We start from the raw sequence: 17,673 nt of genomic DNA, 5'->3' as shown, positions 1-17,673 counted from the left end.
ATTTTGTTCTATAATTGTGCTTATTATCGTTAAGATAATATTGAGATATTAAGATTCAATTATATGGTTTGCATGCTAAGTGCTTGATGATTTGATTAATAGAGATAATGAGTTAATTAATTGTTAAATGTTAAAATTATTTGTAAAAACTGTTTTGTCAAATTATATATTGTCCTATATGTTGTAAGTATAGCCTTTAAATATAGTTAAGTTCTGTTTTGTAACTCTTTTATGTTAAGATTAATCTCGAGTCAAGGTTCTACTTGCGAAAAAATTAGCTTAAAATCATATTTGAGTCAAGAGATATGGTCATTTTGGTATAGTGTGCGTAGAGTTTCTGGACACAGTTTGTTGGCTATATTGACGACTCTGTAATACCCCAACTTTTTATACAACAACTATACTTAGATATCAAACTTTATTCATACTTAAAACAAGTCTCACATAAGCAAACAAGATTCTGAAATCCAACTCATAAATAGTATCATATAGCTGATATAAAGACAGATACAGAGAGACGCAGCTCTAAGATAAGACACTATCACTAAATATTATTACAATAAGCTCAAGCCAAATGCATTTCCTTGTCCTTCCCAGAAATTTAGCACCTGAAAATTTGTAAGTCATGAGCCAAACAGCCGAGCAAGAAAACAATTTGATACTAGTGGACCAAGGAGTTCATGATTTTTATAAAGCCAAAGTCATTGCTCAAAATCCAAAGTTTACATATAACATAAATAAATTCCACAGCTTGCTAGTGACACAGTATCATAGGTTCACAACTGTCAATAATGCGCCCCTTCCTAAGGTATCATAAACTATGCAAAACACGCCCTAGTAAGGTATCAAAATCTAGTTCCCGAACTATACACCATTACTAAATGTTTCATAGGTCAGAGCTCACTAGGAATTCTTATGTCTAAAATAATTACTTGATCCATAGTTTTTAAAATAAAAGCAGTGCAAAAAAATTTAACAGATTTCAAAATAAAAATAAAAGTGTGAAGAGTTAACTTACCTTGACACTCACAACCACTTTAACAATTTATCACTTCACACAGAGAAATCCAACCTTTGTAGTATTATTAAAACTAACATAATTAATTATCCTCATACACACTAATACACAAACCAGGCAAAAGATAATATATATATAAAATTATATATACACAAAAAAAGAACTCTAAAACAAAAACCAGGCAAAAGATAATATATATAAAATTATATAAACACAAAATAAGGACTCTAAAACAAAAACCAGGCAATAAAAACACATATACAGAGAGCTGCATACAAAATCAGCGAACATTATAAAATAACATGTGTTGCAATACAAAACCAGGCAACAAAATAATAAAAAAAAAACTAAATATAATGAAATATTATACTAACAAGAATTTACTAAATAAGTTTTTAAAAAATTATACGAGTCAATTAATACTTTACTACCATTTTCTAAAACACACTATAAGTAAAAAAAAAATTAAATAAATAACATGTATGTACATATACTAATAAAATATAATTAAAATTTTCTAGAATGAATAAATGATTGATCAATTTATAAAATAAAACTAACAAAAACAGAGACTTATAAAGAGAATAAAATCACACATAGGTCATTAACATAATAATAAAAACACTAATAATAATATCTCATAAAATAAATAAACAGTTACATATTAATAATCTTTTATAAAATAATACACATAATTAACTATTTTTCACATTTATCACGTTAACAACATAATTTAACAAAATGATATAAAAGGAGTTAACCAGAAATATGAGATGTACATAATATTTCTTTTCACAAATCATTGTCTTTAAAATTAAAGACTACTTTTAAAAAGAGCATTAAGTATTTAACAAAATATCAATGTATAATAAAATATATAAATCAACAAGCACATATATTAAGTATTAAAAATAACTTGACCATTACGTAAAAGAATACAGTACAACAATGAGTAACCTAAAACACACACGTTGAAAAGAAAATCGAGAGAAAAGAAAAGTACGTGAGAAAGAAGAGACTGTGCAACAAACAAATGAACTAAATTAAATCTATTTATTTACAAATCTAACGTACTGTACTCCTAAGTTAATCACCCTCCACTATTTTCAAAACTAACTCATATCTGTATTTTTAAAGTTTAACTCATATCTTATCTATTAGTAACAGGTTTTGACCAAGTAAAGAAAACAACTAAATGTTTCAAATTATGTACATTTTTTCTTCTTTTTTTTTTAAAATAAAGCACATTAAAATTTTTACTACTTGTATATATTAAATCACTAGACTTACATAAACATATGTATTTAATAAAAAAACACTGGTTTTTACATTCTACCCTCCTTAAAAAAAAATTTGTCCCCAAATTTTAATAAAAAAAATCAAAGTGTAACACATAATCATTGAAAGAAATTGATCGCCTTACTCAATCTTGCTTAGGTGTATGCTGGTCGAATAAGAGATGCCAACGTGGCCTTATTTGTATTGTCTTTGTTACGATTTGGATCACGCTTTGGACATTCAGAAATCTTATGTCCCTTCTCTCCACAACTAAAACAAACAAGCTCCAATGTTCCAACGACAGTCTTTATCCAAGTGATTTTTGCCACACCTTGAACATGTCACCTTGTTCCCTGAAGCGTTTCGAGAAAAATTTCCACCATTTCCTCGATTATTGAACTTTCTCGGGGGATCATTCTCGTTAAATCTACCTGTAGGCTCACATCTCTTCTTAGCCTCAGAGTCTTTCTTTCATTCGTCTCCCACTAGCCCCTCTCGACTATTAAAGCCTTGTTCAACACCATCTTGTAGCTGTTTAGCTCAAAAGCAGCCACATGCCTCTTAATCTCATTACGTAATCCTTCCTCAAATCTACGTGCCCTACTAATCTCGCCCGCCACCAAAGTTGGCATATACTTAGCCAAACGGGCGAATTCAGCCTCATATTCCGAGACAGTTTGCTTTTCTCCTTGTTCCAACCTTATAAAATCGCACTCCAACTTAGCTCGTACCGTCCTGGGAAAATACTTCTCCTTAAATGACTCCTTAAAAGTTTCCCAAGTGTATGCTCTGGAATCCTCTTCTTCATTATTTTCACCGCATCTTCTCTATTAGCCACCAGTCGTAAGCACTTCCTTGGAGTTGGTAGCTTGCCAAATTAACCTTCTGCTCGTCCGTACTTCCTAGTAACTCAAAAATCTTCTCCATCTCTTGTAGCCACTTATCCACTTCTGAAGGATTTGTAGATCCTTCAAAAACTGGAGGAGTTAGCCTCTTAAATTCAGATATCAAACTCCTAGGTCCATTTTGCTGGTTCCCTACCAATGTCGCCAATGTGTCTGCCAATTGAGTCATCATGTGCGCACCTTCATCAGTGTTACTTCTATGACGAGGCATGATTCCTACATAATTTATTCACTGCTCAATCTTGGAATAACTATATAATATACAAGATTTATGTACACATATATATAAATTAAAACATATCTTATTAATAGAAACCTCAAAATGGTACAAGTTTTTTTTTTAACCATAGAAATTCAAAACGACAGTCATCTTTATTATAGATGATTTCCAATAGATATTACTTAAGATTCACTAACAAGGACACTAATCAGATGAGTAGTTATCTGAAGGGGAGGAACTTGCTGATGGTGGATACTCATAATAACCTCCTTCCCTCAAAACATTCCCTATCACTGCAACATTCCTTCTCACTTCTACCTGGACCTGTTTTGTGAAACTATTAACGTACTTTTATCCCTCTTACTAACATATCTACCCCTCAATGAAGAATTCCGAAATCTTTCACATCCTCCTAACACATTTTATCGCAATACTAATAGTGGGTGTTCTGCTCTCTCTACTTTCAAGTGTGCCTCCTCCAAATCAGCTCGGAGACTTTCTATCTCCATTTCAAGGTCAGTCTTTTTAGAATGCTCATTAATGGTCTCTCCGGGATTTTCGTGAATTGATTCCTCACTATCAGAAGCATGTTCAAAGTTGTTGACAGAATCATCACTATCTGAGCTAGGGTCATAGTTTGACGATGGTAGTGGTGAACTATCAATGGGATCCTCGATGTCAGACATTTCGACCTCAACATATTCATCTGCCATCTACAAAATTCTAAGTCAATAAATTAATTAGTATCTTTAAAATATACGTAGCAAAATTCATAACTCAAGCAGTCTACAGGAAGCTAACCTAAGCTCTGAATACCAGCTGTAATACCCCAACTTTTTATACAACAACTATACTTAGATATCAAACTTTATTCATACTTAAAACAAGTCTCACATAAGCAAATAAGATTCTGAAATCCAACTCAGAAATAGTATCATATAGCTGAAATAAAGACAAATACAGAGAGACGCAGCTCTAAGATAAGACACTATCACTAAAATATTATTACAATAAGCTGAAGCCAAATGCATTTCCTTGTCCATTCCAGAAGTTTAGCACGTGAAAATTTGTAAGTCATGAGCGAAACAGCCCAGCAAGAAAACAATTCGACACTAGTGGACCAAGGAGTTCATGATTTTTATATAGCCAAAATCATTGCTCAAAATCAAAAGTTTACATATAACATATATAAATTCCACAGTTCAACAAGGTCACAAATACCTGGTGACACAGGATCATAGGTTCACAACTGTCAATAATGTGCCCCTTACTAAGGTATCATAAATTGTGCAATGCACGCCCTAGTAAGGTATCAAAATCTAGTTCCGAAACTATACACAATTACTAAATGTTTCATAGGTCAGAGCTCACTCGGAATTCTTATGTCTAAAACAATTACTTGATCCATAGTTGTTAAAATAAAAGCAGTACAAAAATATTTAACAGATTTCAAAATAAAAATAAAAGTATGAAGAGTTAACTTAACTTGACACTGACAACCACTTTAACAATTTTTCACTTCACGCAGAGAAATCCAACCTATGTAGTTATTATTAAAAACAAACCTAATTAATTATCCTAATACACTCTAATACACAACCAGGCAAAAGATAATATATATATATATATATATAAAATTATATATACACAAAAAAGGACTCTAAAACAAAAACCAGGCAAAAGATAATATATATAAAATTATATATACACAAAATAAGGACTCTAAAACAAAAACCATGCAATAAAAATAACATATACAGAGAGCTGCAATACAAAATCAGCCAACATTATAAAATAACATGTGTTGGAATATAAAACCAGGCAACAAGATAATATAAAAAAAACTAAATATAATGAAATATTATACTAACATGAATTTACTAAATGAGTTTTTAAAAATTATACAAGTCAATTAATACTATTACTACCATTTTCTAAAAACACACATAAGTAAAAAAAAAAATTAAATAAATAAACATGTATGTACATATACTAATGAAATATAATTAATAATTTCTGGAATGAATAAATGATTGATCAATTTATAAAATATAACTAACAAAAACAGAGACTTATAAAAGAGAATAAAATCATCACATATGTCATTAACATAATAATAAAAACACTAATAATAATATCTCATAAAATAAATAAACAGTTACATATTAACAATCTTTTATAAAAATAATACACATAATTAACTATTTTTCACATTTATCACTTAACAACATAATTTAACAAAATCATATAAAAGGAGTTAACCAGAAATATCAGATGTACATAATATTTCTTTTCACAAATCATTCTCTTTTAAATTAAAGACTACTTTTAAACAGAGGATTAAGTATTTAACAAAATATCAATGTATAATAAAATATATAAATCACACATATATTAAGTATTAAAAATAACTTGACCATTACATAAATGAATACATGACAACAATGAGTAACCTAAAACACACAGTTCAAAAGAAAATCTAGACAAAAGAAAAGTACATGAGAAAGAAGAGAGTTGTGCAAGAAACAAATGAACTAAATTACATCTATTTATTTACAAAGCTAACTTACTGTACTCCTAAGTTCCTAAGTTAATGTCACCCTCCACTATTTTCAAAACTAACTCATATCTGTATTTTTAATGTTTAACTCATATCTTATCTATTAGTAACAGGTTTTGACCAAGTAAAGAAAACAACTAAACTTTTCAAATTATGTACATTTTTTCTTTTCTTTTTTTAAAACAAAGCACATTAACATTTTTACTACTTGTATATATTAAATCACTAGACTTACATAAACATATATTTTATTAAAAACAACTGGTTTTTACAGACTCTATTAGCGGCTCTAAACACCTTGTTTTCATCTGACATTTTTATGGTAGCTAGGTCTCTGATTCAACTAAGTCTCCACCTAATTTCACCGTAACAAACCTATTTATGAATTTATTAAAAATTTGGAGGCGTACAGAGTTTCTGTGGAGTAGAGCTGCCAAGATGTTGTTATGTGTTTTTATATGTTTAATTGTTTAAAAAACTTTTGTTTGCACTTGATATTAAATGAGAATGAATATATTTGGTAAATGGTTGATTTCAATTATTATAACTTTAGTAAGGTATAAGCACACATCATTATTACTTGAGTGGTTATGTACTTATGAGTATATATAGGGATGTGTTTGAGATGACTTATGTGATTGATTAGTTTTAACGTTGTTCTTTGTGATTTTGTCCGTGTTTATGTTTAGCTGGGTCCAGTATTAATTTCAGAATTGTAAATATTCTGGTAAGGTTTATGTGTCTTTTTCTAGGCCCTATGTTACTACCTTAAACATGACATTTGTTCGTGAAATCTTTATAGTAGATTGGAGTAATGTTCATGTGTGTTTCATTAAAATTTCATGTAAAAGCAATAAATTTCCAATTTAAAAAATCACAGAGTGAGGACTATTTGAACCATTGTCTACTTTCTTTCTTTATTAGTGCATAGTATAATTTTATATTTGCCTAATTGTATATAACTGATAAATGAATTCTTGTCGTGATGGTAGCTATCTCACATGAAGCCCATGTTTACACTTGATGCTCTAAAAGGCCCTCTTAAGCGTGGATTGGACACTTATCATGCCAAGTATATTATGACCAGCTCTGTTGAGCCCATTTATCACGTTTTGTTTGGTGGTATGATCTTCTCTTATCTTTTTGCTCTTCCCGAGGAGCGTAGGCATCTTGAGCATCAGCAGCACGCCAAGGAAGGCGGCCATTGATTGCTCGATTCAGGTATGGGTTGAGTGGTTTTTATTTGGGGTTTTTGTTTTTGTTTTTGTTTCGAGATTGGATTATGATGTAAACTTATTGATTTGATATGATTCTGTTTTTTATTGTGTTTTACGAGTGTATTGTGATGTGTAGAGTGTAGGAGTTGATAAGGGTATAATTTGGGGGAGGAAACCTGATTTTTTTGATGTGTCTGTGATTGCGGGTTTCTTAAAGTTTGATTTGTTTCATTTATTTATAATTTGTGTTTCTGGTGCTATTTTTGGTTGTGTTTTGTGATTGGATTGAGATGTGTACACTGTCCGAGTTGATAAGGGTATAATTTGGGAAGAAAGGGAAAACCGAATTAATTTTCTGTTGTTGTAATTCCTTGTTTGATGTGTAGGATAATGTTACAATGTTGGTTGGTTTGGTGGGATGAACTGCAGTGAAATTAGGGAAAATGCAGAAATGATATTTTTTTATAATGAGTTTATGAAGGAAATGAGTAGGAAGGAGGAATGATAAATGTTATGTATTGGGTACTTGGTCATTTGTGTTTGTATTTGTTTTTGGTTGTGTTTTGAGATTGGATTCTAATGTGTCGAATGTAGGAGTTGATAAGGGTAGGATTCGGGGGGAGGAAACCCGATTAATATGATGTGATTGTGATTGTGGATTTGTTGAAGTATGATTTATCACATTTCTTTTGATTTGTATTGCTGGTATTGGTTTAGGTTGTGTTTTGTGAGTTGATTGAGTTATGTAGAATTTAGGAGTTGATTAGGTTAGATAGAATTGGAGAGGAAAACCTGAATAATTTTCTGTTCATGTAGTTTTCTGTGTAGGATAAAGTTAGCCACTTCGAATTGATGGTTGGTTTGGTGGGAAGAAATTGATTGAAACCGGGAAAATGCAGGAAATGATTTTTGTGAAGGAAATGAGTAGGAAGGAGGAATGATATATGTTATGTATTGAGTACCTGGTCATTATTATTTGTTTTTGTTTGCATTTGTGGATTATTTGATATGTGTTTCGTGTTGGTTTAAGCTTGCTTTGAATTGTTTGGTTGATGTAGACTACAAAGTTAGCCACTTTAAATTCATGGTTCGTTTGGTTGTAAGAAGTGTAATAAGATAGTAATGAAATGAAAATGTGTTAACAAAATTGAATGTGGATGTGAGAGGGAATAAAATGAAATGAAAATTGGTCCATGTTTTTTATTAATCTCAACTGTTAAGAGCAAGTTTCTTTAATATGGTTCCAATTTTAAGGCTTAGCTGAGCATTTTTCCTTTTCTGTCCTAACATCAACTTGTTTACAATTGCTGTTACTGTTTTCAATACTGCCATCAATCATGAGTTTTACATCTGTACCGTTGAATCATCAAAAATATTATTTAAAAAAATTATATGGTTCGTCGCGAACAAATCTGATTTGTAGGAGTTGGACCTTTCCTAGATTTTTCTAATCTTGTAATTTTTTCATATGACTAAATTGATATATTTTAACATATGTACGGTTGTATCGTTGAAAAAATCTTTTAAAAAAATTATCTAGTTAATCGGGAGCAAATTATGTGTTTTGGGAGTTACACTTATCCTAGAACTTTGAATTCCTCAAATACATGATGAATTTAATTTTTTTTTTGTAACTTTTTTCCGATGGCTAATATCCATATATATTAACGACCGTATATCATCGAAAAAATAGTTTAAAAAAAATTTCTAGTTTAATCATGAACAAATCTAGGGAGTTAGATTTTTCTAGATTTTTCTGTTCCCCATCTTGAAAGATGAATTTGAAACTTTTTTATAATTTTTTTGATGACTAAAATTGATTCATCTTACTATATTTACGTCAGATCATCGAAAATAATGATTTAAAAAAATCATCTAGTTAATCGGGAATACATCTCACGTTTGGGAGTTGGACTTTTCCTAGATTTTTCTATTCCTATCATGCAAGATTAATTTAATTTAGTTTTTGTAATTTTTCATGATTACTAAAGTTAATATATCTTAACATTCCTATTATTGTATCTTCGAAAAAATCGTTTAAAAGAATTATCTGGTTAATCGAGAAAAAATCTCATATGTGGGAGTTCGACCTTTCCTAGAATTTTCTAATACCGTTTATGCAAGGTGAATTTGAATTTATTTTTAATATTTTCTTCTAACTAAATTTGATATTTTAAAACCTGTGTGGTTGGATCGTCGAATAAACCGTTTAAAAATTTATCTAGCTAATCAGGAATAAATCATGTGTTTTGGAGTTAGACTTTTCCTAGATTTTTCTATTGCTTTCATGCAGGATGAATTTGATTTTTTTTTAATTTTTCCTTATGGCTCAAATCGATATCTTTACACATGTATGGTTGGTTCATCGAATAAATCATTTTAAAAAAGATTTAGTAATCAGGAACAAATCCGGCATTTTGGAGTAACACTTATCAAAAAAAATTCTATTTTTGTCATGCAAGATGGATTTATTTATTTTTTTAATTTTTTATGATTGCTCAAATCGAAATATCTTAACATCCGTATAATTCGATCGGCGAGAAAATAGTTTAAAAGATTTATCCATTGAATCGGGAACAAATCCCCGGAGTTAAACTTTTCCTAGATTTTTCTATTCTCTGTCATGCAAGATGAATTTAAAACTTTTTACAATTTTTTTGATAACTAAAATCGATATATCTTAACATCTTTTTGGCCGGATCATTGAGAAAATCGTTAAAAAAAATAATCTGGTTATTCGAGAACAAATTACATGTTTGGGACTTGAACTTTCACTACGCCATAAACGGCCTTCTACCACATAATTACGTGATTTTTCCGTAGATAATGTTGCAGTAGTATATGATAATGTACCATACTGCAACATGTTTTAATTATGTTAGCATAGGTCTCGTAAAGTGTTGCCAATACATATATTAATAAAAAAATTCAATTTTTTATTAAAAAAAAATAAGTAAAAGTTGAGTGCAAACCACTACACCAAGGAGGACAATGTGTTTTATTCCACATTATTTAAATATACCCTTATAGAAATAATTCATTTCTAGTTAAAGTAAAGGCTCTTTTAACTCCTTTAATTTTTTTAAAATAAAATTTTCGACGTTCCGTTCGTACGGATGTTAAAAACAATCGATTTTAGGTGTGTACCATCATTTTTATAATTTTTTTATATTTATTTTGTAAGATTTTATATCAGTCAAAGTAGTCAAAATAGACCAAGCTTTGTTTGCGGTACTGTCCCGAATGAAGTATCGATGCTTTTAAAATAAAATTTCGACGATGCGTCTGTACGGATGTTAAAAACAGTCGATTTTAGGCATCTACCATCATTATTATGTTTTTTATATTTATTTTGCGAGATTTTATATCAGTCAAATCAGTCATAATAGACCAAGGCCTGTTTGCGCTGCTGTCCCGAATGAAGTATCGATGCTTTTAAAATAAAATTTCGATGATCCAGCCGTACGGATGTTAAAAACAATCGATTTTAGTCGCGTACCATCATTATTAGGTTTTCATATTTATTTTGCGAGATTTTATATCAGTCAAAACAGTCATAATAGGCCAATGCCTGTTTGCGCTACTGTCCCGAATGAAGTATATATGTTTTTAAAATAAAATTTTGACGATCCGTCCGTACGGATGTTAAAAATAATTTATTTTAGAGGTGTACCATCATTATTAGGTTTTTTTATATTTATTTTGCGAGATTTTATATCAGTCAAAGCAGTCATAATAGACCAAGATCAAGTCATGTTTGCTCTACTGTCCCGAATGAAGTATCGATGCTTTTAAAATAAAATTTCGACGATTCGTCTGTAGGGATGTTAAAAACAATCGATTTTAGGCGCGTACCATCATTATTAAGTTTTTTTATATTTATTTTGCGAGATTTTATATCAGTCAAAGCAGTCTGAATAGACCAAGCCCTGTTTGCGCTACTATCTATTTTAGGGTGTACCATCATTATCATAATATAACAGTCAAAATAGACTAACCTCCAAAGTGCACTATTTTTTAAATCTGTTATTGATTTTGATTTTAATTATGATATTAATTTTGATTTATGAAAATATCCATAAATATGACAACTTTTTTTCTTTCATGTTTTCTTTTTAAACAAAATATAATATGTTTAAAAAAACTTATACTTTTTAAAATTGTAAGAATAAAAGTAAATTCATATATTTAGATGAAAAATGGAAGATATTCATTTTATTTACATGTAAGTAGGTATTTCTAAAAATATTAAAAATAAATTAATAAATAACATTTTTATGAGCTTTGATTTTTTTTTCTTACTCAAGCAAAAACGATACATACTCGGACTTTAAGAGCAAAATCAAAATCTAACAAAAAAACCTAATCCAACTGTTCTAAGATGTGCCAGCTCATCGATCCGTGTGAAACAAACAGATCTTGTGGTATATACACATTCACAAATCAATCTATCTCTCTCTCTTTTCCCCCAATTCTCAAACCGTAAATTCCCAAAACAGCAAAGAAGTCCGCCGAGAAGAAGATAGTAGCCAAGAAAACTCAGGCGGAGAAGACCAAGGACAAAACCTGGAGTTTCGAGGAGCTATACGCAAAGGCGAGTTCGAGTTCCAGGACCTTTGGTGGTGGCATCAGCGAATTCTAGTAGCTCAAATGGAAAATCTGGAGACCGAAACGCTACGGTGTTGATAGAGAGTACTTTTAAAGGAAATGAGAGATGTTGCTCCGATGAGCGATGCGGACTCTAAGACTACAGGTCTAAGCATTCCGAGACGGAGCAGCGGAGACGAAGCAAGATTAACGAGAAGCAAGGTTCTTTTTGAGGTGTCAATTTGTTATTTTTTTCGTATTGATGATTGTGTTTTTGTGGTAATTTGAATTGTGGTTTAATTCCAGGATTATAAAGAGGTTTAGGTAATTGTAATTTCACCTTTGGTGTTCTACATGTTTCTTACTTTACTTTTCTACAATCTGCCCCCATCCAACTACTAGAGGAACGTCGATTGATGATACCTTTCACCTTACTCTGGAATTCAATTCTTGGTTTGATCACCGTTAATATACTTGGTTTCGCAAACAAGACACTTTGATCTGACTTTAGTTATACATGTATAGTATACATTCACCTTATGTACCATCCTATAGCTTCTGCAGGCCTTCATCAAAATCAAGTGAAAAATTAGAACTTGATCACATCTGGTTCTACATATAATTTTAATTAGCCAACATCAAGAATCAAGATTAAATATGGGTAATTGTTGTGTTTCTTCTGCTTCTTCTTCTGTTAATCAGACTCCATATTCCACAAGCCACATCAGCTCAGGTACCACACAGTTATTCTCTCTGACTTTCTTTTGGCTAATCCGTACATGTCTGATGATTCTTATAACAATCTCATAATTATGTAACTCTTGTTTAGTTGTAAAGTCTCTGTCTTTTTTACTTTGGTGTTGATCTTGATCATATTTGGAAGTGTTATAACAATTTAAGATTCTGAATTACAACATGTTAATATGTAATCAACTTTGTTCATTAGATTCTAGTTGATGATGATTATATTCCGTGGATTTTTCTTGATTTGCTGTAAATTTTATATTTTAGGAGTTATATCACAGACAATCAGCAACACAACATCTTCAGGAGGCAGCAATGTTTCTGGGAATAGCCAGTTCTCGGCATCAAGTGGAGGGTCAGAGGTGTGTCCTAGTTGTCAGATATTGCCAATTCCTAATTTGAAGGTGTTCACTTAGGCAGAACTAAAGATTGCAAGTTAAATCACTTCTTCCACTTCTGCAACAGTATCAACGAGAGCGTCTTTGGGGAAACAGCTGCTGGAATATCAGTTAAAGAAATACGTCGTCGAGATCCGTATGATTACATTCTTGTTTTTGTTACTACATTATACTCCCTCTGTCCCATCTTAACTGATGTTTGACTCTCCGATACACATATTAAGGTGACAAAAGGTGAAAATTAATTAAAATGAGCCGGAGGGAGTATCTAGTACTGATCTTGTCCAGCCCACTAATAGTCATAATATGCAATTTCCTGTTAGATCTTTCTCGTTGCCAGAATTTAGGGACGAGGTTCAAGAAGTTGTCAGGCCAATCCTCAATGCTTACTATAAAGTAAGTCTTACGTTCTTATTAGAAGTTGGGTAGATATTCACATTCTGTCGATTTGTAATCTTGGGTGCACTTATATAATATTTGTTCCCTTAAAAAATAAATAAATGTAATATTTGTTTTTATATATAAAGTGGATAAGGACTGCATTTCTAACATTAATTAGCAACTTTTGCCCTTAATTTTATTCATATATTATTATATCTGTAAAAGCACATGTCTGGACATGTGTATATCATACTCATAGTGAACTTTACTTAAAGGGAGATGTCAAATTTCTGAAGAAGTATTGTATCCCTGAAGTAATTGAACCGTGTAGTGCAGAACACAAGGCTTATGCAAGCCAAAATATTGTAGTTGATAAAAAGGTAAAATAGACCAAATCCAGATGGATTCTCTTGCTTCGGATGATAGTGTTTTTTTTTCATGTGGTCTGATTTACTTGGTAAATCTTGAGCTGTTTTTTTTAAAATGGTCAAATCTTTTGGGTTTTTATTTCTGCATTATTTACATGTCTTTATTCTGAGTTGCTTAATCATTTCTTATCTTAGCTGAATACATACGTGAAATTTATGTGATGTAATACTTCTATGAATAAAGCATGAGTATTGTTTTCACACCTTTCTCATCCAAATCTTGTTAAACTGGTGGGACAATCTCATTGTCTTCTATACTACAAGAAAGGCAGTAGTAAGTCGGCCTTTGTGTCTTTAACCAGAGTCTGACAATCTCATTGTCTTCTATACTGAGCAGGAGGATGCTCTGTGATGCCACTTCCATGGGAAATACGCTTAAAGATTTTGATTGGAGCTGCTAGAGGTCTAACATTCTTACACGCAGCAGAAAAAAAGATAATATATAGAGACTTCAAAGCCTCAAATATTTTACTGGATGGGGTAAGTATAACCAGTACAGTAGGTTGGTTTGTCCGTGCCAACAGGGGCATAGCCAGTAAAACCAATTACTCGGTTCAAAAAGTCAGAAAATAAATTCAAGTATATTTACATAATTAATATATAGATATAATTGCAAGACAAATTGTAATATTAATAATATATAACTAAGTACATCAATTCCATAATTATATTACAAGCAACAGAATTACAAGTTCAAATTAGGCAGAGTGACTGCATAATAATATTCATTATATTTCATTTATCTTGCGAATAGAGAATTTGCTAAGCAAGTTACTTTATTAGCATAAATAGATCAATTTGTCTGGGAATCCTGATTACTTTAGATTGTGACTTTTTGCAATATTTGAATATTAGAATCCTGATTAGTTTTCTTACAATCATTCACCTAACTATTTTTTTCCGATAGTTCCTATAGTTTGCGTATTATTTATTTATGTCATACAACATAGCTAATCAAGTCACTAACTAATGTCGGTAATCAATTTCAGCATTGTAAGCAGGAATTCAGCGTGGATTGGATCCTGATTCTGATAATCTATCAATTATCATTGAGTCGCTTACTTTGACAGCGGACCTGAAAGAGAGTATTGCATTAGAAAAGGAAAGGATGAGAGTTGTGACTAATAAAAGCCAAGGGCATATAGATCTTACTAACCAGCTGGTTCGTGGCAGAGCAGTAACAAGATTCTACAGAAATGGGTAAAATGGACGTCAAATTTGTCAGCACAGCTGAAGAATCTGAAATATGTGCTCTCTCTTTTCCGTGTTGCTAAAGTAGCTTCCAGATTAATTAGTTAAGTTAATTGTGATTCCTGTATAATAGACTTGTAATGTTTGTAGATTAGTAGATTAGTTCATCAGTACTGGTGATATTGTATTGTGATAACATTGACTTTGATTGGAAAAAAGTTCTATATAGAACTGGGATTTAATTTATGCAGAAAGTATATTTCAAATTTTGTCCATTGTTACTCTGTTGCAATAGGTATTAAAAATGTTGCAAATAGGTACTAAAAATTGTTGCAAAAGGGTCATGTGTTAAGCTGGACCCACATGTCAGTGGGCCCCACATGCCAGTGGGCCCCACCTGTCAGTATCCCACATGTCAGTGGGCCCCACATTTTTCACGTTGCAAAGTGCCATGTGGCAGTCCACGTGGCAGTCCACTTGTCAGTTTGACCCCTTTTTTTTTGCCATGTCATTGCTTTTTGTAACATAATTTTTGGTGTTGCCCTTGATATGAAAATGTTGCCTTTGAAGCTTAAGGCAACGCCAAAAATACTAACATCACAAAAGTGTTGCCGTAGAAAATTTTTGGTCTGTTGTAACATTTATTTGGCATGTTGCAACGTTTGTGGAATGATACAGAAGGCCACTTTTGGTGTAGTGTTTTCCTAAATTTTTCTATTCATGACATGTAAGATCAACTTAATTTTTTTTGTAAATTTTTCGTATGACTAAAACCGATATATCTTATCATCCATATAGTTGGATCATTGAAAAAATCATTTAAAAAAATTATGTGGTTCATCGAGAACAAAATATCATGTGTGGGAGTATTATTACTTTTTTTGAGTTTGATTTGTTCTTTTGGCTAGCTATTATTTTACAATATTGCAAGAAGAAAGATAGTATCCAATAAATTAAATAAATGATTTAACGGAAACATATCAATGCTTTATGCTATTGCTATATTCTTCTGTCAAATAAATAAATACAGTAATTTTAGCGCGGGTCGCTACAAGATCCTGCATCAGCCTCTGCGTGACACCACCATGGAACAATTGAAAGCTACCCAGCCACTCTCATCAAGCATTTCTTCCAACTCTTTCACTCCTTTTGTCTAGCCAAAAACTCAGCCTAGAACAAGAATGAGTTCAAGTTAGTTGGTGAGTTCTGATCAAAAAGATTGTGGACTTCTAACAAAAAGATTGTGGACCATAATTAGTGGTCCTAACTTCTAAGATAAAGTACATTTAAAATTTTGGTTACCAACTATTCAATCTTTACTCTGCATACTATAGTTACAAATAATATCATCTGAGCACTAATCTTTTTTGGTGGAAAAATTGAATAAAATATGTCAATTTAGACTATAAATTAAAAAAACAACAATATTTTAATCTTGTTTTTGTTGAGGCACCAGGTCTTACATAGATCAGTTTTTGAACATAAGGGTACATCTACAATTTGTAATATGTAAAATGCAAAAATGGTACCGAGTAAATTTTAATATACTACATAATACAAATCCTAGATTTTGGCCGTCCCTGTTTTAGCAATCACAACCTTAAAATTTGAAACTGTGCTCATGAACTGTGGTCAGGATGGTCAAAAAAAATTAATCTTCCATTTCATTTACTGTTGTTTTTAAATGGGACAAAATAAAACGTGCTATAATTTCTTGGATCTTCAAAAAAGGAATACTGAATAGTTAATACCAAATGAAAAATAAATTAATGGATTCAAAACATTTTTTTCAATTCCCTAAAACTTACACTTAGGCCATTAAAACACTAAAAAACACAAACTATGGGATGCTAAAAGAAGATTATTACTTACAGTGGAGTGGTCGACCTTAATTCTTTGGGGAGCATTTTCTTCATTGTTTTTTGGAAAACGTCATGTATCTACGAATGGAAATGAAGAAATATATCAAGTGCCCTTTTACAACGAACAACAAATTATAGATGAAAGAAAGATTACAATGTAAAATGCAAACCAAATCAAGTTAAAAATTAGTGCTTATTCACAAATGTAAAGTATTATTATATATATTTATATTACACAGTATAATTTCAATAAATGACAAAATCGAAACACAAAATTGAAACACAAATATGATGACTGAATTTGATTAGAAATTATCCACACTGAGAACAAATACTAAACAATAAATAATTTGCAATCACATTCAAAATTCAAATGAGTCCAAGAACTCAAGCTAAATAATATATATTTATATTACACACTATAATTTCAACAAATGACAAAAATGTATATAAATTAAAGGTAAAATCTTTGTGTTCACAATTATTCAAAATTTGACATCTCTATTTTGCTAAATAGGGTCCGATGATCAAGAATAAAGTAATTATCGGTGCCTGCATCTAGAAGATATCAATGTTCAAAGAACTAAGTTGAGCCATCACTTACCAATTTGAATCGAAAAAGTCATGATGGTGAGTATTACGTACACCGTTGATGTGGTTGATATAAATTGAGGAAAAATTAGCGAATGGGTTAAAACCAGATATTAAAATTAGTGATATGTGAAGAAACTTAAAAAGAAAGCGGGAACTGGCGAAATGGAGAGATGACTACAAAGAATAAGTGATTAAAGAATCTGAGAAACATATACATATATTGAGCATTTTGAAGGGTACAGAATAGTCGAGAACGTACACGAATTGGGCCGACTCAGAAATAAAATATC

The 17,673-nt window shown here is 31.1% G+C and overlaps 2 protein-coding genes across 9 annotated transcripts; one reads left to right on the top strand and one right to left on the bottom strand.

Moving 5' to 3' along the window:
- Positions 1-2,781: 2,781 nt before the first annotated feature.
- On the bottom strand, positions 2,782-3,412 carry LOC141700827 (uncharacterized). The gene is made up of 2 exons (XM_074504513.1): positions 3,114-3,412; positions 2,782-3,031 (listed from the first exon to the last, which is right to left on the bottom strand). Exons 1-2 carry the CDS (start codon positions 3,410-3,412, stop codon positions 2,782-2,784), a joined length of 549 nt encoding a protein of 182 aa, XP_074360614.1.
- Positions 3,413-11,700: 8,288 nt separating this feature from the next.
- LOC141700825 (mitochondrial import inner membrane translocase subunit TIM44-2-like) lies at positions 11,701-15,114 on the top strand. Of its 8 annotated transcripts, XR_012566540.1 has the most exons (6): positions 11,701-12,019; positions 12,797-12,891; positions 12,995-13,063; positions 13,251-13,323; positions 14,074-14,216; positions 14,726-15,114. XR_012566540.1 is itself a non-coding variant. In XM_074504512.1 (5 exons), exons 1-5 carry the CDS (start codon positions 11,906-11,908, stop codon positions 13,695-13,697), a joined length of 453 nt encoding a protein of 150 aa, XP_074360613.1. In that variant the 5' UTR covers positions 11,701-11,905; the 3' UTR covers positions 13,698-14,034. The 8 variants fall into 8 exon arrangements, 2 of the variants coding, with proteins under 2 accessions (XP_074360613.1, XP_074360612.1); XR_012566543.1 differs by having other exon boundaries at positions 11,701-12,007; positions 12,797-13,063; XR_012566541.1 differs by lacking the exon at positions 13,251-13,323.
- Positions 15,115-17,673: the final 2,559 nt, after the last annotated feature.

This window comes from Apium graveolens, unplaced genomic scaffold, assembly GCF_009905375.1.
Source record: "Apium graveolens cultivar Ventura unplaced genomic scaffold, ASM990537v1 ctg2958, whole genome shotgun sequence".
NCBI classification, from domain to species: Eukaryota; Viridiplantae; Streptophyta; class Magnoliopsida; order Apiales; family Apiaceae; genus Apium; species Apium graveolens.
This window is presented reverse-complemented; position numbering and strand designations above follow the sequence as displayed.

Coding starts and splice junctions, on each gene's coding strand:
- LOC141700827 (XM_074504513.1), bottom strand. CDS start 3,412: ATGCCTCGTCATAGAAGTAACACTGATGAAGGTGCGCACATGATGACT. Junction 3,032..3,113: donor TGGCTAATAGAGAAGATGCG/GTGAAAATAATG, acceptor GTATTTTCCCAG/GACGGTACGAGCTAAGTTGG.
- LOC141700825 (XM_074504511.1), top strand. CDS start 11,906: ATGAGAGATGTTGCTCCGATGAGCGATGCGGACTCTAAGACTACAGGT. Junction 12,892..12,994: donor CATCAAGTGGAGGGTCAGAG/GTGTGTCCTAGT, acceptor CTTCTGCAACAG/TATCAACGAGAGCGTCTTTG. Junction 13,064..13,250: donor GAAATACGTCGTCGAGATCC/GTATGATTACAT, acceptor ATTTCCTGTTAG/ATCTTTCTCGTTGCCAGAAT.